The sequence below is a fragment of the Haemorhous mexicanus genome, chromosome 14, assembly GCF_027477595.1.
Source record: "Haemorhous mexicanus isolate bHaeMex1 chromosome 14, bHaeMex1.pri, whole genome shotgun sequence".
Classification (NCBI taxonomy): Eukaryota; Metazoa; Chordata; class Aves; order Passeriformes; family Fringillidae; genus Haemorhous; species Haemorhous mexicanus.
The window spans coordinates 20,749,298-20,777,272 of NC_082354.1; the positions used below are offsets into that span (position 1 = coordinate 20,749,298).

At 37.4% G+C, this 27,975-nt stretch overlaps 1 protein-coding gene across 2 annotated transcripts; it reads right to left on the reverse strand.

The window, feature by feature from the left end:
- On the reverse strand, positions 1-27,359 carry LOC132333944 (transmembrane 9 superfamily member 2-like). 2 transcript variants are annotated; one of them, XM_059859538.1, is made up of 17 exons: positions 27,147-27,358; positions 26,705-26,772; positions 25,323-25,416; positions 23,625-23,752; positions 23,298-23,427; positions 22,215-22,342; positions 21,029-21,140; positions 19,137-19,216; positions 18,135-18,243; positions 14,797-14,929; positions 13,690-13,809; positions 13,455-13,512; positions 10,351-10,510; positions 9,543-9,694; positions 8,459-8,570; positions 7,872-8,043; positions 1-638 (listed from the first exon to the last, which is right to left on the reverse strand). In XM_059859538.1, exons 1-17 carry the CDS (start codon positions 27,261-27,263, stop codon positions 571-573), a joined length of 1,941 nt encoding a protein of 646 aa, XP_059715521.1. In that variant the 5' UTR covers positions 27,264-27,358; the 3' UTR covers positions 1-570. The 2 variants fall into 2 exon arrangements, with proteins under 2 accessions (XP_059715521.1, XP_059715520.1); XM_059859537.1 differs by lacking the exon at positions 1-638 and adding an exon at positions 2,559-4,042 and having other exon boundaries at positions 27,147-27,359.
- Positions 27,360-27,975: the final 616 nt, after the last annotated feature.

Below are 27,975 nucleotides of genomic sequence, written 5' to 3' on the forward strand. Positions count from 1 at the left end.
TGGAGTTGTGCAGTTTTATTTGAACAAAAACCAGTGTCGATATTTTTAATAAAGTCTACATTACACTAAATGCATGTACATTTGTAAGAAGATAACCTAGCTGTAAAGAAGGTGCAGGATAATATGTACAATCATAGCTTAGTTTAAAAAATTCACATTTTACATAGATTTACTTGACAGTCCTAGGCTTTCATGGTATATAAATGGTAACCAAAAGAGGTAACAAAAAAACCCAAACCCTAGTCACAAGGAAATTCAGCTGGAGGACTGCATAATGCACTCATTTTTTCAAAAACTGTTTCACAGAATTCTTATTCATCCTAAATCAAATTCTGGATATAATTTTTGAACTATTATAGTTAACATGTTCAATGAATATATTGATGTAAACATTTTTGTTTATATCAAAATGGCAATGGTGCCATTTTCTTCAATAAAAATCTGCATTTTATGTTGTGGTCTGGTCTTCCACTTTTACAAATTAGAATAATTACACAGGATGTTTCTCAATACATGGTAAAAATTATCAAACAGCAAGGAGGATATGTTCAAAAGACACTTTGAAGCTTTTCAGTCCACCTTCACAACACTGTAAATCTTACTTACAAACCAGAAGCAGGCAAAAAATCCAATAGTCCCTGAAAATAGAAAGTAATAATGGTTAGTTTATCTTCCAGTTTGCCCTGCGAGAAAAATCTAACGTACTTCCCAGCAGGACAGAATATAACACTGTAATCCACCTAACTACCCAGAAAAACAACACTTCTTAAATTTAACAACACACATTCATCCTCAAGCTAGGTTATTGATTAGGTCAAAGATGACTTCTAGGGTCGAGGCCACTTTACGTACATTTAAGCCACCAATGACCGTGTGGCCACCACTATGAGCAGGGACACAAGCACCAATTCAGAAACTGACTTTTATAAACATGCCAAGCCAGCCCCTGCCTGACTTTTGTAGGTCTACAATACTTCACTGCCACCCATGAATTATGACACATAACTAGGCCTTGAAAAATTTCACCTGTCCCAGTTTTATATTCATGGTGCTCTATTTATACTTGAGAATAGAAATTTCTTCTTCTGTGTGTCCTGTTAGTTCCTTTTGGCAAAGGAACACTCTGAGTGCTACAGCAGCTGGAAGCAAGCAGCAAGTGAAAGCAGCAGTGACAAATCAAAACACTAAATGAGATTAGTATATAATAATTTTCTGTTTTTAAACTGATGAACAAATTTGCGGTTTTCACCGACAGTCACTATTACCAGGCAACCACAAAGACACTGTCCATCACATTTACTTTTAAATTACTTTAAGAACTTCATATGCAAGGAGATAGAGTCCCAATTAATTTAGTCTTCAGCCTCTAAAGGAGGCAATGCAGTACTCGTCACACTTTTACCTAGTTGTAAACTGTCACAGAGATGCTAACCCTTAACAGACAAAAAAAGGAAAGATCTCAATTGCACTGAGTTCCCTCTCAAAAACACAGCTACATGCCAGCCCCAGGACAGCCCTTCCCAGCTCCACTGCAGGCACTCACAAGATCATGCACTCAGCTCCCTCCAGTTTTATATAATCCTTTTTTGTCTGTACAGCCCACATTTAACATCAGCTCCAATCTCTTTCACTACTGTGACTGACTTAATAACTAGAAGATTCTTTATGAAGCATTCGGCTTTTTTACATGAGTTACATTTCTGTCTTTCAGACCACATCTACACATTTCCCAAGCAAGCAACTCATCTTGGGATGCTTATTGTCTGTATGTCAATTCTTACATTCCTCATGCTACCATGTATATTTTCAATTAAAGGCTTTTTGACAGACTATTACCACATGCCACAGATTACCCTTTCCTTCGAAGTTTGCAGTTGTTGTTCTCTGAAACAGTAGGAGACAGCAGATTTATGGCTGTTGATAGGAGATGAGACAGCAACCACACAAGGAATGTAATTCCTTCGTAGGCTTGACATCACTAAGTCTCTGCAGTTCATGGTCATATCCCACTCCTTCCTACTGTGCCAGATATTCCAATACCAGCATTATTACTCTAAGCCTTACTCTCACAGTTTTGTTCTAATAATAGTTCTCAGTCTCTGCTTCCTGGTTGTTTTTATAAAATAGCCAACTCCAAGCTTTTTATGGCTTTGAAAGCAGTGTCTTACAAATGTTTAACAGATTAAATACCTTAAAAATTTATCTGCTGTTCTAGAACAACAGTGTACTATCATAACAAAAATGTACAACTATCCCAAGAATGACAGCTACTGTAGCTTTCTGAGCATGCCACAACTTAATATGGGAACACACTCTAAATCCACATATTTTCCTCCGATCCTTATTAGTCTGAATCTTTATAATACATCAGTTTTCTATAAAACATTGCCTCAGTCATAACAGAACTTGAAGACTTCACACTGTGAACAAGCATTTTATCTATAAACAGATTTTCACAAGTTTCAGTAACATTGATTTTAAACTCTCCCTCTTAAAAAAGTCTGTTTAGCAGATCAAAGACCAAGCACACCCCGCTCATTTTTCAAACTTTATCAAAATTTTTGCCGATGTACTGGAAGCTTTTTAAGTAGTAATGTTTGTCTGATACCAGATTTGAATCATAAATTCAGGAGAGAAAGGCAACACTCATCACCAAGACACAGACTTAGGTAATCAGAACCTTCTCTGGTGAGCACAGATTCCTTCTGTTGCTACCTCTGCATCAATAATTGGGGCTAACCACCACTGTAATTTCTTCTTCCCTCCCATGAACAAATATATACTACAAACTCCATATGTGGATAGCCCTAAGGACTAGAAATATCAAAACCAGAACATCAAACTAAAGACTCCATCGTCTGTTAAAGGTACCTCTCCTAAAGAGCCACTTGATGCGCTAAGATCAGAATGGTTTAAAGGTACTGCCACAAACTAGGTTGAAAACTGGTTTTCAACTAGGTTAGAAATCCAACTGCAGATTTAGGAGTGCAAATGAATCACACCAAATCAACTAGGGGTTTTAGTGCCTTTTTTTTTTTTTTTCCCTAATAACATGGGCCAAATAGACTAGAAGCTTCTAAAGGCTCAGGTCAGCAGAGTTGTGTTGACATTGCAACCAGTATTACTGGACAGAAATTAATATAAGGTAAGAGAACATTATTTATAAGGTTCTCCTGAACAGTAGCTTTACCTACATGATTGCTTATGTTAGTACAAAAAAAAAAAAAAATTGCACAATTTTTGCCTCTATTTTTAAGAACATGAACCACAGCACAGCACCTGGTTCCACTGAAATTCAGTGTGTTTTCCCCCTCAGCCCTTGGGATGCTTGTGATTCCACGAACACTATAAGGCCCAAAAAAGGTAAAGCAGTAAAAATGTTTCTGGTTTCCTACACAGCAATAAATATCCCAGTCAAAGGGATCTGCAAATGAGTAGCAACTGGGGAAAAAAATATCTCAGAACTACTGTGGCTTATTTGAAAATTCTAGCCAGAATGTCTTCCACATTTTCTGTGTTTTAACCCATTTTACAAATTTGTCCCTTGTTCCAGATTTGAGCACTTCATACTGGATCTTTAGACTGGTGCTAACAAGTATCACAGGTTTTCAGATTATCCTTTTAACTACTTTGACTAAAGCCTATCTTAAAATACAGATAACTGCACACTCTGTTTCCTACACCTGTACCTCTACCCAGTAGAATTGCTATTATTAGAGGCACTAGTTAAAATCCAACCTTGCCATATCACATTGCATGGCTTGAAATGTATTTTCTTGAAGAGCATAGGTAGCACTTCAATCTAGACAATTTTTCTAAGCTCATCTTGCACCAAAACGAAAATCAACCCTTATTAAAATGAGCCTCTCATTAGAACAGGAGAAGTATTTAGGTAAGGTTTAGATAAGACCATACCAGGATGTTGCTTTTATTTGTCTCTTCCAAAGCACATTCAAACTGAAACTATCAACAAGAAGCACACCTCTGCAGCTCAGGCTTTTCGGAAGACACTGATGAACACAACATGACAGAGAACAGATTCCTAAAGGTGTTTTTGGAAAAGCTGTTAAAAAAATTCTAACACTAAATACTTAAAAAAAAAAAAAAAACCCACAGCAAAAAACCACAACAACAAAAAAGACCCAAACAAAGCAGCAAACAAACTAAAACCACAAACAAGTAAAATACCGCACTAGTTGCAAGAGTTGAGCCCATTACATTTATTTTCTGATTAGTCTAAACTCCTTCACATTTTAAGGTTTTTACATCTTTCACATGCACATCTCTATCAAATGACCCAGCACCAAGCCTAACACCAATTCCTCCAATGAGCCTTTATAATCTGATTGTTTGGTTTAATCCAATATAACAAATTAGTTGGCTAGTGTTTACTTTACCCAATCCTAACCATTCCCCAACTTAAACTGCATGAAAAAAACACCTGAATGGTTTGCATTGGAGAGCTCACTATTGTGGGATAGATCCTTATTTTTCCCCTAAGCAGGTGACCTGCATATTCTAAGATTCTACCTTTTAAAATAATCCCTACTATACCAGGAAAGTGATGCCATCCCAGTGTACAGCAGCTCACTGCATGTCACTGAACATTCTAGGGAGGTAGAGGTAAAGGATCTTTTGCAGGAGCCATTTAAAACTCACAAATCCAGATATGAAGATGACTCAAGACACTTCTTTATCCAAGAAGCAAGATATGTCCAAAAATCCCTTTATACTTCGTGGGAAGACACTGACACCTTCACTGTTTTTTGATGATATTCTGCTGAATAGTCTGGTCCACAATATATATACTACCACTTTCTGATACAGAGAAACAAGATGCTATACACAAAGCCATCATCTAACTGAGTAAGGGATAGTTATTAGTAAACCAGGTTAAATTCAAAATTAAAAGCAAAGATTATTGCAAAAAATAATGTCTAAATACATTAGGCAGACTCTTCTCCTCTACTCATCTCCTCTAGCTTTATAGTTTAATGAAGAAAGAAGAATTCAAAGCACGAGCAGATTCTAAGAAAGCAAATAAAAAAGCACCCTGCACTTGGCTGATACTTCTCATGTACCTTAAAAGCTCTCTGTATCATACTGGTTTCAATCACCGCACAGTGGTGGGTGCTTCAGAATCCCAGATTCTAAACACAATCTATCCAGAAGATCAAAACTCAATTTTGAAAATGGCATTAACTCACAAGTGAAAATGATGTTCAAAACCAGAGGTCACTGTAAAGAAACATGCTTTGACTATGTTCAGGATTTTTTTGCCTCCACAAATAAAATACATGTAATAATGTAGCTACCCCCATCCAACCACACTTGTTATTTCTTCAAAGATTAGCTGCACTTTGTATGTTAAAATCAAATTGTCTGGTTTGTGTGTGCACACAATCAGATTTCACTGGTCAGATTATATTGCTGTCAGTGTTGGTACACAAGCATTCAGTTCCTATTTACTTATTCATTATGATCCCTTTTGAAATGCCCTGGGTAACGCAATGTGCTGCCGTGGAGGAGGCATTAACACCATCCCTTGTATTTCTGTCAGAATTGCTGAGACCGAGTAGGCAAGAATAGAGAAAACAAAACTACCTAGAGCTAACTTAAGTGGAACAGATCAAGGTCCCATTTTTGGAAGGCTATTAATGCAAGCCATGTGTAACATTACATTAGCGAACTCCTTCACCTCCAGAAACTGTGAAGGACTGAACCCTTATTTTCTAAAATAATGCCTGTTAAGGAGTATTTTACAAAACAAAGCAAAGTTACTGTCTACTGTTTGTGCCATTTCTCTAGAACAGCTTACACTTCAGGCCCAAAATCTATCACCTAACTAAATATGAAAAAGAAAGTTATCACAGCATTTTACATTAGCAAGGATTTATTCTGCACTCCGTGCATCTGTTGTACCCATTAGCCTTCTAGTGACTAGCTGTTCTATTAAATGTGGGAAAAAAAAAAAAAAGGAGGGCCATGTAGTAGCTTTCCTCATGAGCTACAAAAACAGCATAGGGAGCACCACTGTGGGTTTTTTTCAAAAGAAAAAGACGACACCGCAAAAATAACTGCAGCACAGTTTATTATTGTACTTCAGGGACCTCACTGGCCTTCATATCAAGAACTTCAGGATGAGCATAACTGAAGCTTTGAATACCATTTTGGCAGCTGCCATGACAATTTCAATTATCATTTTATGAAAGGGACATTTTAAATTCTATCAATTTGCATATTTTATAAGAGATATTGAAATTGGCAGGATAGCAACTAACCTATGCTAAAACTCAGACACATATTAAAATATGCTTTAGCATAAAAATAATTAAAACATTTTAGACTATCATTTTTGGGGTTTTTAAAAGACAGATCGATAGATATCATAGAAGACATCTGAAGCTTGTCTGTTTCACCACAATTTAAGCAGAGGTTTAACTGGAAATATGCAAATTTCCAAGTTTGCCTTCTAATAATTAAAAACAGAAAAATTAAATCCTCCTTGTTTTATTCCCCTGCTTCTTTTTAGAACTTTTATTGTCCTTCTAAGAAGAAACACATTTCTAAAGAACAAAAATCAGCAATAAGTGACAGCTACTCTTATTTAATATCATTTCTACAGCATAACTGCTTTCCTCAAACACATACAGGAATTTTCTTCAGGTTTTTATGAAGAGTGGTTTTTTTGCCTTGTGTCAACCAGTACTAGGAAAATTAAATACATAAGGATGAAAGAGGTCCTTACACTGACAAACTTGAAGTCCAACATTAAGACTTACCTATTTCAGCCACTCTTTTTCAACTGCATTTAACTAAAACATGCATTTCACAAAGTGAACACAAAGTAATCACAGCAGCTTTCAACAAACAGGCAGAAGAAGTTAAAAAGTAACAATATAAACTACCATGCCATCCGCAGAGAAATCCTCTATTACAAATCTTTGGAGTGACTGTCATGGCTGTTTTTATCAACAGCCCATCATATGTGAACAAGCATTTTCTCTAGTTCTGTCATTGCAGTATTTCATGAAGCCAAGCAGTGACACCTAAAAGATCTGACTTCATGTGTTAAATCTACATATTCAACAGCAGCAGTATGATGAACACCAAGATAAAACACTCATGGCTATTTTTCAAGGCCAGTATCCTTCGAAGAGCTTCTTATTTCACTAACACATGGTATATTTGGCACAGATTTCTCATCAAGTCAGCCTCAAAATTATTGTTTCAGTCAAGTGACTATGAACATTAAAATAATCCTCTGGAAGATACTTTGTTTGAATGAGTTACACCAGAAAAGTTGGACAACACTGGAGAGCCATATTTCAAATCGTTTCCTCCAGTTAAGGTACATTTCTATCATTATGAAGTGGTTTAACGAGCAAGACAACTGCAACAGTACTAGAACTATCTTGTCAACATTCACTTCTTCCCCAGCACCAGCCTCCTTCACTTGCTGATAGTGAAAGCTGAAAATATCTTTTATCCTCTGTGCAGAGTGAAATTATCTTTAACTACAGAACTTGTAGAACCAATTATGAAATCCAGAATCAAGTTAATACTTGATATTACATAAAATTATAATACTTGATAAAATGAACAAAAACAGGCCTTTGAAAATATAATGGCTTGATATTCAACAAAGGAAAATTAATTCTACCATAAATAAATGTAATTTCAAGTTAGGAAGAAAATGTAAAAAAAAAAAAAAAATCTTACTGTGCTGTTTGTGTCAAACCATGTAAGTAACACAGCCTAAAGAATCATAAATTGTATTTAATATTTCATGTAATCTAAATTTCACCTAATGTTTCTCATTTCAAAACCAGAGCCCTCAATATTAATTTTAGTTTAAACATTGTACTTACCTGTGAAAAGGAAAAAAATCAAGACCATGATCATTGTGTAACCAAAGTATAAAATGGTGCTGGCAGTTCCTGTTATCTGGAGTTTGGAGAAGAAGTAATGGACTGCATAGATAAAGAGATAAACTGCTGTAAAGCTGCTGGTCAAGAATGACCTCCACCACCAGTGATAGTCCTGAAAGAAACAATAAACCGCTCGCTAAAAATCATCATATAGGAAATGGAATATAGATAAGATGGTGAAAAATTAACATTGTCTTATGAACTCATTCAATTCTGTAAAATTTAGCTCAGAAAAATTCCAACATGGCATGTAGATATTTTCTTTTTTGCAAGTCAGCTGTATAGCTTCCACTACAAAGATAAAACTACTCTAAGATCAAAGCTGTTTGGTTTTGCTTATCTGTTGCCAGCAGATGATTTTGAAGCAAAAGGCATATTTTAGAAGAGTGGCTAAGACAGGCATGCCAAGGCTGAAAATGCAATCAGTTCATAGTGTCCAGCACTTCACAGTGTATGTGAATACCTCACCTGTATTTCTAACATCTTCCAGCTACAAGTCATATCTACATCAGAACTGCAACTTTTACCTCTGCACACAGGTGGAAGTAGCACAGCAAAACTGTAGCCTCTGAACATGTAATTAGAAGAATTATAAAAACGAGGAACAGGAATCCAAACATATAATACATCTGATGAGACCTAAAATTAAAAACATATAAAAACACAAGTCTCATTTTTGGTTAAAGTTCTGCGTTAATTCACAGTGTCACATTACCAGATTCTGAGACAATTTTATTGAGTTAAGGTGACAATTACTGCAGTACAGGATTTGACAGAGGGAGTATTAGTTACATATTCCCTCCATGCTTCCCTTTCATAGGATAAAGAATGAGGAAATTTAAGAATTTGCTAACTTCAACTACGAAAGTCCACAATATACCTGTTTGTCAGCTGATTATATTTTTCAGCACAGTTACATTACACATTTTTTGAGGACTGATAGAAAAAGTCAATCTAATGTATTTGCATTTAAGAACTGCTTTAGAAAACTGTTCTGTAAGATCTCTCAACCTATACAGATGACACCATAAAAACCTGGCACCTTCAGGATAATACTTCCCATTGAACAACAATGTATTAGACATTTCACGTTTACATTGTGAAAGTAATGAAAGATTGCACTGGTTTAATTTTTCACACACTGCTTGATTAGGTTTTACAAGATTTAGGAGTGGAGTGGATTGTTCATGGGCAGTGGAGCCTTTGTTTTGCAGAACATGGAATCCCAAGATCTTGACCTGATTCTGATCTACACAGTTTAAACTGCTAGGTCACATTAGTTCCATAAATCATAATATAGTTACACAATGGATTAGGCTCTACCTAATGACAACAGCATGCAACCACATCTATGATGTACAGAGCCAGATGTAAAAGGTAAAACAAGGCAACAGGACTCTCGTATAATACTTTGAAGTTCTCCTTAAGAAGAATTAGGTTGGTAAATTCTAAGCACAGAAATAAAGAGTCCTGAAATTCCATAAAATCTACAAAATAATCCAGAACTTTCAAAATTGGTTTATTCCTTATGTTATGTGATTTGGGATGTTCAAACTCACCGTGTGTATTATCAAACCTGTACAAATAGAGGGGAAAAAAAGCGATACTCACCAAATGCTATTCAGAATGAAAAAAAGTTGAATAAAAATACAGCCAAAAGGCAAGATACCACCCATGATGATACCAGGCAATGGCTTTGTGAAAAATGACTGCTCTGGGATTTGGCGAGGAATCTGGTTTGTACGCACTGGATGCTCAATAGGCTGCAGAAAAAAAAAATAATTAAAAGATTAATTATTACATCAAAAAGAAGATTACTTTTCCCTAGTATTACCATATAAATATTTGATAAACATAACTATATTTTCATTCATAAGCCATCACAAGTTATCAAACAAAAAAACCTACAAACTTGATATCCATGACTAGGAAAAAGCAAGTGTGCTTAAGACATTCTAACTATGGGCCAGTAATCAAAGCAGAATGCAAAGAAAATAAATCTGTTCAGTCCTTAACTAAAAACAAAATAAAATTTAAAAAATCAAATAACATCGCCTTTTTCTTAGCTGTCTGGCATTACTTCAAACTAGTAAAGTACAAAACGGAAGCCTCTCTGAAGCACTACTTTAAAACTCAGTAATACTACCAGCAATACTACTACTATTGCTGAAGCACAAAAAGCAAGTAAGAGCTCCAAGAACATAATCAAAACCTGATTCTAGTGAAAAGACAGAAAAAACCAGTTTGGTATGACATTATAAATACATACTCTGTTTCAATATCAAGACAGTAAAATGTCGTTTTACAATCATGGGATCATAGATGTTTCAATCCAACCAGATCCTGTCTAGAACTCTTGCTTCAATGGCTCAATTACAGAGGACAGGTGTATTTCAAATCTGTATTCAAAGGGTCCTACCTTCTCTTTGAAGCCAAAATAGGCACCAACAAAGGTTAGTGGGACTGAAATTCCAAACCACATAGCAAGGATAGCAACTAAAGTGCCAAATGGGATGGCAGCTGAGGAACCTTTCACCCACAGAATGAGATTCATAATGAAGAAATCAGCAAAGACAATCCTGAAAAATAAGATCATAAAATGCATTAAAATATTCAAGAAAGAATGAATATCACTTAGTATTACAAAATGTAAATTAGCTAAAATAAATGTAGCTTCTTTCAATTTTCCAATTTCCCAACAGTCCTAGTTTCTTTCCCCACTGCTGCAGGTAAAGTAAAGATACCTGCACCACCCAATGCTTTTAATGTAGGTACCTATGGCAAAGCTATTATCTAAACAAAGACTCCGTACAGAACATCAAAATGTAAGAGAAACAAAACACTGAAAAAATCTAAACAAAGAATGGAAAAATACAGAATAAATGCAAAAACTTCTTATCTGGACCTTGTTTCCTATTAAAACCATAAATATTTTCTTTATGTCCCTTATATATAGTAAAGTCCTTCTGAATAAATAGAGTGATAGCAAAATCTCCTATTTAGGAAGCCCCATGGACTCTAATGTGCTGCTGCAGTTTGTGTCACAAGGGGAAGGAGGGATTAAAGAGGGCTCTGCTCTACAACAGAAATATTTGTATAAGCATGATAAGCATGAAGTTACACATACTAAATAGCCTGTGCTTCTGGAGAATTTAAATAAAGATTTTAAATAAATTTGTCTCCAGACCTGCTTTTCACTCCCCTCTTAAACACATCTGCCTCATTTTCTAAACATCCTGGACAAAAACTAGAAACAACTCAGAGATGAGAATCAAGGTGCTGCTGAATCAAGGTGAGATGAAGATTCCAAATATCCCATTCTGAAAAAAAAGCAGAATGTTCATTCTACAACGGAACTCCATATAAAACAAGCTTGTACTAATTGCCATTATTTCTGGATTCAAATATACACCACAGAAAATTCAGCCTCAGAAAGGGTCCTATAAAGTGCACCAGTGTCTGGGTTTTGTTAAAAAAGTGTTCCTGAGACAAAATTTAAGCTGCCCTGAAGTGAACACGCACCCTGTATTTAATTTAAAAAGGAAGGAGGAAGGATTGGAGCAATAGACAGACTCCTTTTTTTCCTAGGAGAGGCCTGACACTTGCCAAAACTGCTTGGGGGAACAGACTTGTTCAAGAAGCACATCCCAGCGACCCCTGGTGTAAGCATCTTGTTGAACAAAAAATAAAAATCAAATCCATTTTAGAAGTCTTTCTAATCTTTATCATCTACCCAGGCTCATAACACAGATCTCACTTACCCCCTCCACAATTATAAAAAATACTGCAAATATGAACTCCTCTTAGTCTACTGAGATTAAAAAGGCCTTGGGCTGTTTATGATATTATGCAAATTCACTGAACTAGCACAGTGTAATCAGGGCATCTGTTCATATTCTGTCAGCCTCAGTCATTTTACTTCCTCTGTGAAACTCAATTTATTTGGGAGTTTAAGTGACTAGCACAGTATTCTTTCCATCAATATATATTTTCTTCTCTCTCCTGATAACTTCTAAATGACAGCAAGGAGACTGAAGCACATTCTGTTAAGAAGTAAGATTTCTCATGGAAATACTAGACTTGGTTGTTATCAAGTACATTACCCTTAATTTGATGAAATTCTGCTTTACTTGAACCAAGTCATATTTTATTCATTCTGAGGTTTTGGGGGGTGAAAAAATACCTTAAGAAACTTATAATCTTTTCTTCCACTTTTGCCAAAAATATTTGCCAAGGGATGACTTCATGTACTCCAAGTTGCAACCAAGACACATGAAAGACTTGCAGAAGAAATCAACTTCTGTTCCCTCTCCCCATTAAATCTCAAAAAAGGTCATAAGAGCTATGAGAAAACAAAAGGTTGAAGCGCTGTTGCCTTTCCCAAGCAGGACAGTATTGCCCACACTATAGAGTACAATACACCCTACAGCCACATCCCAAACTGGACACCATCTACATTCATGTAACATTATAGATATATATTATAATATTGGCTTTTTGCAAATATTAAAATGGATTCTATATGTGTGGTGCTAAAGTAACTTTGCTGTAAAGACATCGTTTTTATTTCTGTTGTTAATTAAGCTTAGACATAGTAGTGAAATAGCTGATATAGGTATGAAATAGTGAAATAGCTGATATAGGTATGAAATAGTAGTGAAATAGCTGATATAGGTATGCTTGTGTTAAAATGCCTGCTGGGATGGGATAACATCCAATGCACACAGGATGAGGACACCTGTACAGATCTGCCAACTATCAGCACTCACCATCTGAAGGCAGAGTGGACCAAGGCCCAAACTGGAAGTGATAAAGAGAAGGAGCCAAAACCACAGCCAAGAAACACATATGCTCTAAAAAAGGAGGACCCAAGGAAGGGCCATGTAGAATAGTTTCTGGAACATGTAAACTAGTTTGGGGAAATGTTTACTATGCATAATTGTTTATGAATATGTAACAAGCTGATGCAATAGTAATGGTATATAAAGGGTGTTTTCCAAAATACCAGGTGTGCTCTTGGCTGAGTGCCAAGACACACCCAGCCATAACATCTTTGCTTTATTGTCTTTGTCTCCTACTGTCATCTATTAAACTTTCTAAATTTTTACAGGAAAGTGAACCGTGTTTTTCACATATAAGAAGACTACAACCAAAATTACCCGGTATTGCAGTACCAAACTGGAATTACCCCAGCACTGTGCCCAATGTTCTGGCGCAGTGATTCCCAAAGGCTGTGACACAACCTTGCAAGAGAATTGCCCCATTCCTCCTATCCCTGCACCTGACAACAAAACAAGAAGCCAAGAAGCTGTGTTCTAGCTGCACCAGGCTCCAGCTCCTCAGAATTCACTTTTCTTTATAGTCACAGATAGGCAATGCACAAAAGGAACAGCAGCTTGGGAGTACCATAAACAAAATCACACAGGCAAGCATCATAACAATTGGCTTTTCCCCAACTCCTTCCCACTTCTGATTCGTTTATACTTAAGAATAAAAGAAAGAATAAGGGGAAACAATACTAACCCAGGGCAGAGCAGAGCTGTAAGCAAGACATTGGTCTTCCACTTCTCACCTCTGAATGCTTAGGAGAAAAAGTAAAAACAATTTCAAGGTCAAGACTTTTTCCAACTGTTTTGCAGAATGGCAGCAAGAAGCAGATACATTGTCTGAGACACCAGCCCCAATTGGAGGTATATATTCAGCCCAGCAATTCTGAATTTAACACTTTGTTTCACATGAAATAAATGCATGGACTTACTCTTGTACATTCTAGCAGACACATAACCAGCTGGAGTTCCCAGTAAGACCCACAATACAACTGCACAGGTCATCAGAGCACCACGGTTGGCAGGAGAAAGGAAACCAAGGCAAGCTAGGACTAAAGAAACAAAAAGATTTAGTTATTTGTGGACACATGCCAAAATATCCCCGTAACAGATCACTGTGAGGGTTTATCCCTTTCACTACCACATATTTAAATGAAGGCTGAGTGCCTAAGCTCTTGTACAACCTCATCACATAAACATACCCCTAATGGCACTGTTTCATTCAAAAGCATTATTTTCACCTCATCTCTTGAGCAGAAAACTTCTCATAGCCAAAACGCTGAAAAATAAAATGCTATGATTCATAAAAGCATTTTCTCTTGCCACCAATTTCTTTCTATACTACCAAACTGATTGCACAGGAAGCTATCATTGCTAAGCAAGATACAGAGATCAACACTGACAAACAAGCCTATCAAGAAAATTGTAGTAATCTTAAAGTATCATTCAATAAATAGAAAAAAGCAGCTCCCCTATGAAAGACCAAAATCTGAGTTAAACCTGGATAACAAAATTTGAAAGATTCTTCTTTTGTACTAAGTATCATTCTACTTTCCAATTCTACTGTACAGTAAAAAAAGGAATGCTCACAAACTTTACAGATAACCAGTAATGAAATACCATCTTGTGACAGGTTACAAAATCACATGCATATCCAGCTATTTATGGTAGGCTATCATTATCTCAACATTGTGTTGGTACTACTTCACCAGTGTGCACTCTTGCTCATATTTCTGTATGGCTGCGGCCTCATGTCAAACATATTGGACAGAAAGGGTTGCCAGAACAAAGAAACTTGTAAGAAGAAAGTTTGATTTCTGAATTCATGAAGAATCAGCATTAGCCCAAATATCACAAAGTTTTCAATGGCAACGCTTACAACAGCCTTACTAAAGCCAACTACTGTTATGAAATTGCCTGAATATTTTACACTACTAAAAGAAGAACTTTATTTCCAAAAGAAGGCTTTTATATAATAATATTGCATCTTTCTTACTACTATTACACTACATACACATCACCTTAATGAAGTTACTTACATAAAGTAATAAACGTCATAATGAAAATTTGGGTTCCTTGGCCCAAAAAGACAGACAGTAACATTCCCTTCCTGGGAGGTCTAAACACATCTCCATGAACCAGCTTCCAGCCAAATTCCTCTTGGGCATCTTCCTGTATAAAATCAACAATGTCTTTAGCAGCAATACATAATGCAGTAGTGAATTAACACAAACAAGATGCAAAATACATATTTAAATTTTGATTAGCTTCCAGTTAAGATCCAAAGCCAGACTAATTGCATCTGATTCATCACTCATTGATTTTATAATCCCCTAATGGTTCAGTGAAAAAGGCAGGATTTGTCAAGAAAATTCTCATCTCCTAAAGCAAGGAAAAGAAAATGTAATTAGTCAAACCATAGAACATCGTTCTAAATTTAAACTAAAACAAAGCATTCAGTTTAGTTTTAACTTCAATCTAGTTCATGCATTTATTTTTTTCTGTTTTGATTTCCAAGTCCATTGCTCTCAGTGACAATACTGGAAAAGAACGAAACTGTCTCTGTACTCCAGAAGGAAGTTTGCACCCTGGAATCATGAGGGACAAGTACAAACACTCTGGCCCACTGCCAGAGGCGAATGGATGAAAGGATGGAATGGGGAGGGGGACGCCTCAGTCCAGTGGCTCTAAGGAACCATTGCTGAAGAACAAAACTTTTCAATAAAGTAACTCAAAACAGACCCCTCCCCTGACAAAAAGCAACCAAACAACAAAACTAACACACACAACCCACAGATAATCAACCACACAAGAAGACCCTCTACTCCTCATGAAGTTAAAGCTATAGGTTCCATTCAGTGTGATAGTGAGTTCAGTTCAAAGGTCTGCTTATCAGTAGCATTAAAGCCTGCCAAAAAACAGGGTAAGAAAGAAAGAAGACCACACTAGTGAATGACATAGAGCACCTTAAATTGCAACAGATGATGTAACTTTTCTTTTTCTGGAAGACTGTCTTTGCTTTCCCCACACTGATACCTCTGCTTGCTAGAAATGACTCTTAGAAGGCTGATATATTAATGCAAAAATTGAAAACTATTAAACACAAGATAACACTGATTAAAATACAAAACCGCACCCCAAACCTGATAGAAAATGATACCAGATATCCAGGTATAATTCCAACACATCAGTGTTCTTCCAGTAAAGAAAGATTTGTTTGGTCAAAGAAGCATAAATACAAAACTTCCTGAAAGTCTGAACTTGAACTAATAGTGATAATAACGAGAAAACTGTTGAGGTAAGACAGAAGAAAGGCTTTTCCCAGCTAGTTGTAAGTAAGGAATGAAAGAGTTGCAAAGGTTACCACATGAAGCAAATTTGTTTCCAAAATGGTAAACACTAAGCAGGAATAAATGCTTAGTACTTCACTACCTGACAGAACACAGAAAATGTTTACAGATTTGAAATGACTCGTACAGAACCCTTGTCAACAACTCATCTGGGAAATGCACTCAGAAGACACCTTCTGGTTCTAATGTGAACTTTAAAACAAAAAGCTACATGGTAATTATCTTCATTTAAGAAATAAAAGGAAACCAAGTCTGGCAGATGGAGACCCTTGATTTATCCTGTATAAGCCTATGCTCCACAGTTTGTCTCAAAGCTTTGTTTTTAATTAAGTTATTTTATTACTGGCTAATTAGCTGTGAGTCAGAGTATTTTTTAGACTTCTGTTCAAAAAATTCAGCAGTACTTCATACTGCTAACCTTACAACAAAATGATAAGACCTATACAACTAAACCAAGTAGTAAGCTATATTTTAGAGTTTCAAAAAATATTAGAGCAAAATTACTCTAAAATTTTCAAAGGTGCAGTAATCCTCATATCCTCATCTTACCCATTAATTTAGCTTAGTGCTCAAAACATTCTAACAAAGATTTAAGTCCCCTACATTCAAGCAGTCATTATCAAAGAGATTTTAGGGGCCAAAAAAAAAAAAAGAAAAAAAAAAAAAAGAGTGCTTTACTTCTCACCAGTGAAAACATACTGACATGAGTTCTCTTCAGTTCAGGAATCCTCCTCTCTTAGTCATAAGACCCTAAAAGTAATCTAATGATTTCTGAACACTTCATTAATGAATGTCTCACTAAAGAAGCCACATCACACTAAAAGCCAGCCAGCATCAGCTGAAACATTAAATGCACATTCTAAGACCACAGTCACTGGCTGGTGCATCAATCTCTTGAAGTACAATCACCAGCATCCCCTAAATGTGAGATACTACTTTGCTTCCCTGCATATTCTTCAGCCGACGTCCTCTTTTGCACAATTATTTCACACCTTTTTAAATAAGCTCCTTGAGCTGCAACAGAGCTGTAAGTCTCTCACACCTGGCAAGAAAATAAAAAACTGTGGCTTTCTGAAAGTCACACCTATCCCTGATGTTACTCAAAAAATCTAATCAAGCTTCTACAAGTCTTGCTCTTTATCACATTAAGAATGATCAACTAATAAAGACAACACAGTATAAAATACTGAACACAATTTAATTGAAAGATCAAATAGAAGCCTCACAAAAACTATCAGTTAAAAGATGCGAGAAAAATCATTCCTCTTTAAATCACTGTCTGGATTTACATTAACAAAAAATATTCAATATTAAAACCACAAAGAAGAACAGGAGTATTTTCACACAGAATTCACAGTCAATATGAAACATTTTTGTGCATTTTGAAGTATTTCTTTAACCAGATGGAGAGCAACAAAAGTGAAAATTCAAACCTTTGTTGCATCTGACATTACTTCTCATCTTTGAGTTGCAGATACCACTTTTACCAATGAGAAAAAGGCTGAGTAAAAATTACTCTTGGTCTACTGGTCAAGTCTTTCCGACTTACGATCAGTTATATTCTCTTCCACTATAGAAACCTGCAGCTTTCCCATTTTACGGAGTACATATCTCAAAAGAACTCACAACAGGTTCAGTCGGATGGCAATTTAAACAAACTAGACTCAGTTTAACACAGTGATTACCATGGGAACTGTATTTTCAAATAAAATAAAATATCACTTATGCACATACCAAGTAGCTCTAACACAGCTAGAGGTCAGAAGTTGTGTTGCACACGAACTGCAACATTATGATCTCCTAACTAAACAAAGTGATTCCACCACAGTTTCCAGCCACAGGTAACATCAATTTGTATCAGCCTATGTTAATCAGAATATCTCCAATAATTTTTAACCCCCAGAGATATTAGCATGCATCAAACTCATCATAATTATATATCTCTCTAGACTGCACTCAAAACTAAGAGACAGACATCACTACGGTCAGAAAAATGTGCTCATGTAAAAGCAGTTAATTTTACTCACAGAAGAGTCAATCTGGTTGTATCTTGCAATATCTTTATGCAGAGTCCTCAGAATGATCATAGCCACCATGCCAGATAAGAACAGAACAATTACGAGGGAATTCATTATACTGCAAATAAAGAAAACATCAAACTTTGATTCCAGTTATTCAGGTTTCAGGAGATGTACCAGTTCACACTACATGTACAGCTCAGATCTGAGGAAATTCTTCAGACCTTTCAGAATTTTCCCATTCAGAGAAGATAAAGGTACCTAACTTAAAAGTCTGTGACTTCTTAGGAGACAGAAGTGAGGAAAACAGTATTTCATGATACCTTGCTAATTCTGAATACAGTTACACATTGCTTTTCTTTATTTTCCTCCTTATATAGCTAAGAAGTACTTAACCTGGTGAAACAGCTACAGTTCTTAAAGCAGACTGTCAAGTAGGTTTAATATCTATCAACCAATGAAATTGATTTTGTGCCATTTAATATTTTGTAGAGAATAATTTATTTGGATTAGCCTTTTCAAGATTTACATTGCAAAACATTAATACTTCAACACAAATTATATACTTACTTAGTATAATTCCCATGCTCTGGAGGGAAATAAAATAAGCAAGAGCTTTTCACATACATCTTTTACTCATAAAAAAAGACCTTTTTACTGTAAGCAGCTGCTGAGTACAAAACACGCATTATATATATGTACCCCTCACTTGGCAGTCAAAGCCAGACAGTAACAGAAAGAACACTGCAGAGCTGCAATGACTCAAAACTTCTCCAGAATGGAGATGATAAAGTAAAAAAATGCAAGCTGTTTTCCTTTTGGATACTGTTGATGTATTCCTTTCACAAAATGCAGTAACAATTGCTCCCAAGAGATGAAAACTTAATTCATGTATGAAAGCAAAAAGTTTTCTTGACTGAAAACCTACAGACATTGTTCTATCTCCCTAGAAGTACAACTAAGAAATCTTTGTGATCCCCTGCAAGGTTACTCAATAAATGCAAATCTCACCTAAACCACTGGATGTTTGTATGCGGCATGGACTCCAAAATGTAGTCCCACCTGGAAGCCCACTTAATATTATTCTTTTCCTATAAGGAAATGAAATAGTAATTAATAGAAGCAAGCACAAGTTTGCTGCAGTCTCCAAGAGGAGATAAGCATACCACATCTCTTCCCAAACCTTCCAGTCAGCATTCACTTCTAAGCTTGGAATCAACCCTGGATGTAAGACCTCTCCCTTGCATTAATTCATCTCTAGAGACTAAAGAGTAAATTTTCAATATTTTATATTGAAATCTCCTATCCACATCTTCTAACCTTAAATTAGGCTTCACTAAGCCTCATCTTTCCATGATTTGAGATGTAGCTGCCTGCAGATCCCAACTGTTGAAAAACAATTATGCCATCAGTACAAGATTTTCCCAGCATAGCACACTAATCTTGAAATTTCAACTTTGTCAAACATACTCCAGAGAAAAATTCCAGGGGAAACTAGAAATATGTTTTTCTAATCACTTTTAATGGATTTAGCACAGGCTTCTTCGCTCTCTGCCATAGTGTTGGCTGATACAGACTATTTTCCACTCTGATTCCTGGCACACAACTTTCATTCCCAGATATTCCTGTGATGGACCTTCATGTCTACAACTGAGGACTCTCTGACCCACAAGCCTTGTCCTCTCCATTTACTTAAACTGATGCTTTCCTATTTAAAAACCACTTCTCACTGATAAACACTCCACTTTCAAGTTATTTTGAAACTACTAATAAAAAGTAAAACACACAAGGTATTATTTCAAACCAAGGCTTATGGATGAGAGAGAAAATAAGCAGTTTTGAAGTGCCACCTGCTGGAAGTATCCAAATGCACAGGATGTGAGCCTTACCTGCTCCACATCAGGGAGAAAGCTTGTGGGTACCCAAACACCTCACCCATTGCGTGAGTAACCAGACAAAGTTCACACTGAAGTTCTGAATAACAATTTCCCTCAAGATTTAAACACGAATGTTAATGAAAGAAGGCTCATTCATGTAGGAAAATCAGAGTTGAAAGAGGTTTGGGTGTCTCAGGGGAAAAGTAAAAGGCTACCAAGCCTTGCACCTCAAGGTCACTGGTTCAAATCAAATTCAGTTTGGCAGGATGAAAGCTGTTGCCATATCATGGCTGCTTCACTGTCTGTACAAAACAAGCTTGTGGTCTCAAGCCAAACCCTCTAAGACTGGTGTCTTACATTAGAAAAACAACCACGATTTCAGGACAGACTGGAATAGAGGTACCAAGATTTGAAGTACCTTGAATCAAATTATAGCTACACCCACAGGAGGCTCACTTTCCATGCTGGGGTAAAGACTCATTTGCCAAAAAGCAACTTCCTCCTAACTCATTACAGGCTGAATAAAGCATTAGTGTATTAGTAAACATTAGAGTATTAATTGTAAAAAATAAATTATCACCTACTCAAGAAAAAGCCGGTGAACAAAATAAAAACCACCCAAAATGAGACAAACCCTGCAACTTATGAGATAAAACTTTACAGTAAACATTTAACAAAGAAAATGTCCCCAAATATAAACTGTTCTTTAACATACGACTCTCAGCAGCCTGACTGAAATCTGAAAGCAGAGTTACCTCAAAGACGACAACTCTTCCAGTTATTCAATCTGCTAATTTTTTAATAAAACACAGAGGGGAAAAAAGGCCTTCATTTATATTTTCATAGTGTCACTTAAGTTACAGGAAGAAAAAAACCTGTTAAGATTTTCAGAAAAATACTTCACAAGACTATTGTTACAGAATTTACACTGCTGTAATCCACTTACGGCTATTAGAAAGTTATCCAATTGCTCTGATTTAATTCTTTTGTAGAATTACATATTCATGTAACAGATTTAATACTTACTTCAAATGTCACAGAGTAGGTGTAAACCAAATTGAGTTTATTGGTGAATTCTCCAGGAATCTCCATAGGTGGGCCTTCACAGCTTAAGTTGTTCTCATCTGTATGCTTGTAGCTAATGGGGAAAAGAAGTTACATAAAATTTTTAAAAACTTAAATTTTCTTTTAAAAAAAATAGCATTGTGCTCCAACCACAAATACTCCCCATCAGGAGAGCTTCAAGGTTGAAGCAAAGCACCTGGTCAGAGAATGACAAAATTAAGGTTATGTGCAACCTAACTGCCCCCTCGTGGTCTGCACTGCCAGGGAAAAGGGAAATTCTCATTTTTCAGCCATTCAGGATGCTACTGATAAAGCATTTACGAAAAAATGAATAAGATTGGTAGAATCTTCCTGGCACTCATGGAAGGAATAAACTTGCATAGTAAGTATAATTCACTAAAAAAAACACTCTACCTTCTCAAGAGAAAAACCAAGTACAATCAAATCATGTTGTATCAAGCAGATCCATATGACTTTGGAAACTGTAGTAGTGTAATTTATTAACTTACTTAACCTCTATAGAAAAGAGAGAAAAGTTTAGCTATAAAAAAAAAAAAAGTCTACTTTGAAATTTTATAACTGGGCTGCAATTTTCAAATATAGATAAATATGAACTGTGTATTAACAGATTGACCAGAGGCCAAAGTAGTTATAGCAGTGTTAACATGGTATTTCAACTATACCTCTGCATACAAACTTACACAGGAAAAAGTACACCTGTACATTCAACCAAAGTACAAGTACATTTGGGAGACAGGTAACAGATCTGACATGGGAAACTGTTACTCAGTGAAAGGATGTTTCTCAGCGTATCTGAAAACATGCACACCCAGATACAAATCAACCAAAACATGAAAAAGGCTCCACTGTTTGGGTCAGGTTCTAAAAGTCTGCATAAGCAGCTTTTCTATCACAACGCACTTCAGGAAACACTTTAAAAGCAAAGCTAAATGATATTTACAGTTGTGGAACTGTCCTTGTAAACAGCTCCAGACATAAACCAGCACACTGAAAGCTTTACCAGAAGTCAGAATAACAAGTTCCTCAGAATTTATCAACTCAAATAACATCTCTAAGGAAGTGCTCTCTCTGGAACTGCTGTTAGGACTCCAGAGTACCAGAACCTGATGCTTTAATGCACAATTACCTCTGTGGTCTCAGTCTTGCCATCACCAGTCTTGCACCAGGCCAGTTTTCATCCTTCCCGCTGTGGTACATGATTGTTATGTCAACATGGTTGAAGAGGTAGAAAGTGTTCTTCTTGTTAAACTCTGACTACAAAACATGATCAGGAGACTGAGCAACTTCTCCAACAGGAGAGGGCGCAAGAAGTCAAGAACCTTATCATGAGACTGGTGTTGTATGAAGGAGCAACAAAGGCAAACACTTCAACATTAATATACCTGTATAAAAGATCACCTTCAACAGTCTGGGGAGCCTGAGGAGTAACTGAGTTGGAGGATCACTGTAGACAGAGTAAACTGAACGTGCATGATAAATGAAACACTTCAAAGAAGCATCACACCCGCTGCATACAAATGAACTGACTGCACCGCACGCAAGAAGCAGGTCAACTGGTAGAGCAGAGTCATGGAAAGCTCTCTCCTCACCAAGAAGAGTGCTGTCCCTCACCCAGGAGGGATAAAACTATCACTGTTATCTGTAATTGTACTAGTTCACAATGGAACTCCCAGGATGACTGACACATTTCCAACTGTCAACATAATTTTCTCTGTCACAGCTGTGTTTGTAATCCTTCAGCCACCTGGGAAAACCCTGACACATTTAACTTGTAAACTGTGCTAGACATGACTTTTGCAACTAGAACACAAAGCTCATTTCTAGGACTTCACCAGAAAGCCTCTATCTGATACTGATAAAAGAACATCTTGCACATGAACATGACATAGAAAAAAAATGAACAGGTACTAGAATGGATACACATGAAATTTCAGAATAAAACCTCAATTTTTTTAAGGCTTTTAAACACCCACACCATTCTTTTATAGCTTTATAGAACATATATTAGTCAAAGACCTGTAAGAACACTATTTGGAAAACTATCACTGAATCACTGCACACACTAGCAGCACTCAGCTCTGTCAGTGCCCACAGTCTGAACATTAAGCATGTTTACAAACACATCTGTTCTTTCTCAGGAAAAGAAAGCTTGAAAGTAAAACCACAAATGAAACCACCCTATACTAACGAAGAAAGTTCCACCACTTACATTTATAACACAAGCATCTTTAACTCTACCATCTGGAGTAACAAAACATCCTATTGGAAATCCTGGATTACAGTATTTTTGTCCATCTTCCACATCATAACACCACGTTACAGGCATGTTATCGATAATCCTAGACAGAAATCATCAAAGAACACATCCTCAGAAAGGGGTGCACCTCACTTCACAGTGACATTTCACATTCATGTAATGCACACACTTTTCAGTAGTGCCTACAACATGCACAGTAGAGAGACAAACTTAAAACACAGGTAACAAATGTCCAAAAGCAGAAAATAAACCCAACCTCAAGCGTATGTCTTGGCTTACCAGTGATGCTGATAATTCAATTGCATTCCTTTCTTCAAAAAAGCCAGTTTGCTTTTATCAGCACTGTTTCCTGGGTCATATGATCTTGTACAAACCTTCTTGCAAATTTCTTGCTTTTTAAAAGTGAACTGTTAAAAAAAAGCATACAAAAAAAGTCATTTCAATTTTGCTTGAAAGATTTTTGAGCATTATGGGGTTTTTTAAGGTAAAGTAGGGAGGGTTTTTTTTAGCTACTTTAGCTCCTTACTGTAAGTTTCTGAAGAATAAACCCTGAGGACTGAAAATTGAAAAATAGTAGAAAAGGTATTGCTTTTTATTTTACCAGTTTGTTTTATTTTGATAATTTCATCATGGGCTAAAACAGACTTTCACTACACCATTCTTGAATGTTTCATGTTAACTTTAGCTGGTTTTCTCCACGATAACCAAGTAAGATAAGGCTGCCAAAAGCACAAGCCAAAAGCTTCAAGCACAGACATCAGCTAACACAAACACACTCAAATTTGTATCTCCAACTTCTAACCTGGTTAGTATTTACCTGTTAGTGAGCTTAAAGCATTACTGAAAATTCTAATATTATCAAGGCCCAAATGCTAACCAGGAACAGCACTTCCTAATTACTGTTGTGTACAGCCATTTCAAACAGCTGTTATAACACTTAATCTATTCAATATGTATCCAGTCCAAATAACCCATCATGCTACATATTTAAAAGCTTCTTGCACCCACTAGTCATAAGACTTAAAATTACATTAGCTCAGACAATCAAGGAGATTTCTAAGAGCAGTTCATATAAGGGAGAGGGCATCACCTACTTAACAGACTAATGAAAAGATGTGATCAGGTCCCTTAAGACTGAGCAGCAGCAGACTCAGAAACTGCTGCCACTTTTTCTCACAGAGATTTGGATTATCTAGCAACCATCACACACACATAGCACAATCTTCAGCTTCACTGGCAAATCCAAGTCTGGAAACTGTATTTGAACACCATACAGCTCTCAAAAACCAAGAGCCACTGTTTGACCACAGCTCCTCCACTGCTAATAACTGTCCCAAGTTGATGGCACAACTTTTTGGACATGCTACATTTGGTCATTGCTAATGCAGGGCGTGATAGAGAAAAATACCACATACCCAATCCACAAAATATTTCCATACATTTATTTTACAGAAGGTTCCAAGTGATAGGCATCAACACTGAAAAATTTGGTTTCTGACAGCAGATGATAAGTATGTACAAGCAGAGAAAAGCTCCAAGAGAGCCATAACCTAATTTCCCCTCCGAACTCCGGAAGTTGCCCGATACTACAACCAAGAATACAAAACAGTTCCTGAACTATCACTTTATAGTCTCCAATGTTACATTTAATAAACCAATTATTTCACATCATCTAGCACAACTTACATCCAGCAATTAAATAACGACCTAAGAGATAGTTTCTGGACTCCTCTACCACAGAGCAATAGGCAAGATCACTAGCTCAGTTTCCTAACTGTAATTAACCAACCTAAGATGTCTTTGGGTTGGGAGGAGTTTTATTGGGATTTATTACATGAACTCCACAGTAGCTATATTAAAAAATACAAACAAAAATAATCACCCAGTCATCAAACCTTCAGCTGTCTCTATGGATTACAGCCATCAGAACAACGGCTATCAAATCTAAACAGGATCAACTTCAAGGGATAAAATAACCTTATATGGCGACGATGCTATTCTCTCCCCAAACAGCACTTGTCCAAGATTTTCTGATGGTCTTTTCTCTTCCTTATCTTGACAGAAGTCAAAACTGGAAAAAAGTAACAAAGGTTCACTTTTACTTTTACTTGACATATAACTGTAAATACCAGCCTAAAACAAATTCTTAAATTATATCCTTAGTAGTTTTCATGATTTTTTAAACAGTTTAGCCACCGGTAGTTAAAAATCTGAGACCCTTTGCAAAGAAAGCTGGTATCTATATTAATATAAATTTCAACCAATACACATTCCAGCATATCTTTAACAAAATGCACAATGATTACTTCACCCACCCTTTTGAAATGACAATTTAAACAAACAATAGAATGTTTTATTTTGTGGGAAAAAAAGGCACTGTGCTACAGACTTTTCATTTCTCCTGCAAAAAGTTTCTGAAAAACTACACTCCTTTCTTAAAGGAATATTTCCAAACAGCATTTAACATGAAACACATTTCAAAGAAGGAAAGTGCTTTTAGTCTTACAGTGCCACACTGCCAAACAGCATTCACCAATTCTTTTCAGCTACATACAGCCCGAAAGTGCTGAATACAGGAGTATGAAAAGCCAGAATGGTTACATTAAACATAGGTAGCAGCACGTTATGTTAAAAAACGCAAACATAACAACAAAGAAATCCATACTTATCTTTGGTACATAAGTACTTTCCCTCAATCCATGGTCCTAAATTCACCAGCTTCCATAAAGTTTAATGGAAATAGAGACGGGGGATTTCTCAGTCTTTGGTCTTACTTCTACTGCTGCACTGCCCAGGGAAAGAACTGAAACACCTGCAAGTTTTCTTTTCTGTGCCCAACAGCAAAACTGCAAATCATATTGTTTATCATTGCTTTGTAGGCCTATAAATACCTGCAAAAGCAGGTAGAAGTTTTCATATAAAAGAATCAAAATTAAACAAAACCAAAACCCGCAAACCAAGAATTAGCTACAGAGTTTTGGCAAAAAAAAAGGAAAGTTAACAGTGACTGGTCTCCGAGTTTCTTTTAATTATCAGGGAAAAAAAAGGAACTCAAAGCATCTTATGTCCTAGATTTGCCTAGCAGAAAGAATTTTCAAATATGTCAGTCAATACTAAATCTTGGACTCAGCTTAAAAAAATGCACCCATAAGAAACCCTAAATCCTTTTTTTAAACAATAACTTAGGACGGTCAGGTGGCACAGGTGTGGCCTTCATCCTTCCCACCTTCTTGTACTTCATTCCTGCCACTAAGCACTAGATTCAGTCTTCTATCCCTACAGCCAAAATACTGATACCCTTACAGTAACAGAAAAGCATACTTCCAAACACTTCTGGGAAAGTATTGGGATATACTTACGCATCATATTCGTAAGGCAGAACTGATTCAACAGAGTCCAGCCGGTTCACGAAGAGCTCAATTAGTGACTGAAACAGGAAAGGAGGACAAAAAGCATGAAAATACGGACTTCCAGAAACAAACGCGTGGCCGGTATGAAACGCGAGGCTAACTAGCAAACGCTGCGACCCCATGGCGGAATTACCCTTGGCTGCTGACGGGCCCTGGCCACGCCAGGAACAAGGAGCTAAGCGTCCTCCCAGCGCTGGCTGTGAAGTTCAGTGGGAAAAGGGAATACCAGCTAGGGGTGCCTGGCTTCCTGGAGCAGAGGTTGCAGCCCGCGAGAGGACACCCATGAGCAGCGGGATTGGGAATACCCCGCGGAGCCCCCTCGCCGCGGGAGCCCCGCGTGGGGCAGAGCGAGGGGACGGCCCACGTCGGGCCCGCCCGTGCGGGCTCTCACCTTGCAGCTCTCGGTCTGCTCGCTCTCCTCACAGAAGCTGACAGGCGCCAACCCGGGCAAGTAGAAGGCGGCGACGAGAGGCGCCACCAGCAAGAGTACGGCAACCAGCAGCCTCATCTTGCAGCCTGGACGGGCAAAGGCACCATGAGGCGCAGCTGCAGCCCTTACCGCCCCGAGCAGCGCCTTACGGAGGCGGCCCCAGCACAGTCGGAGGCGGAGGCAGCCGCGTCACGGCCGGGTCGGGGCCACAGCGGCTGCGCGGTGAAGGCGGAGACGCGGCAGGCGCCATCTTAGGGGAGGGCACCCTGAAGAACAGGAGGCGACAGGACAAGGGGGAACGGCTGCCAGAGGACGGGCTTAGATGGGTATAGGGGGAAAATTCCTGCCTAGGAGGGTGGGTGTGCGGCCTGGGGCCCTGGCGCAGGTTGGAAAGAGAAGCTGTGGATGCTCCATCACTGGAAGTGTTCAAGGCCAGACTGAACGGGGCTTGGAGCATCCTGGTCTTGGGGAAGGTTTCCCTGCCCATGGCGAGCGGCGTGGGGGTAGTGAAAACAGGTGATTTTGAACGTCCCTTCCAACCCAAACAATTCTAGGATTCTGTGATACCAGAATCTCTTTTCAGGTTTTAGCCCCCAGCAAAAAGCACAGAATCAATTCGGTTGGAAAATACCTCTGAGATCATCGAGTTTAACACAGGACTGAACACCACCACGTTAACCAGACCACGGCACTGGGTGCTACATCCAGTCTTTCCTTAAACACCCCCAGGACAGTGATTCTACCACCTCCCAGGGCAGCCCATTCCAATGTCTAAGTACCTTTTTCGTGA

What these genes read in the sequence shown, in the direction of transcription:
- LOC132333944 (XM_059859537.1), bottom strand. Translation starts at nt 27,263, where the DNA reads ATGAGGCTGCTGGTTGCCGTACTCTTGCTGGTGGCGCCTCTCGTCGCC. An exon ending in CTGCCTTACGAATATGATGC is followed by an intron (nt 25,417 to 26,704) that starts GTAAGTATATCC and finishes ACTTTTTTCCAG; the next exon opens with TTTTGACTTCTGTCAAGATA. An exon ending in ACAGCTCTGCTCTGCCCTGG is followed by an intron (nt 10,511 to 13,454) that starts GTTAGTATTGTT and finishes CTTATTTTTCAG; the next exon opens with GATTGTCTTTGCTGATTTCT.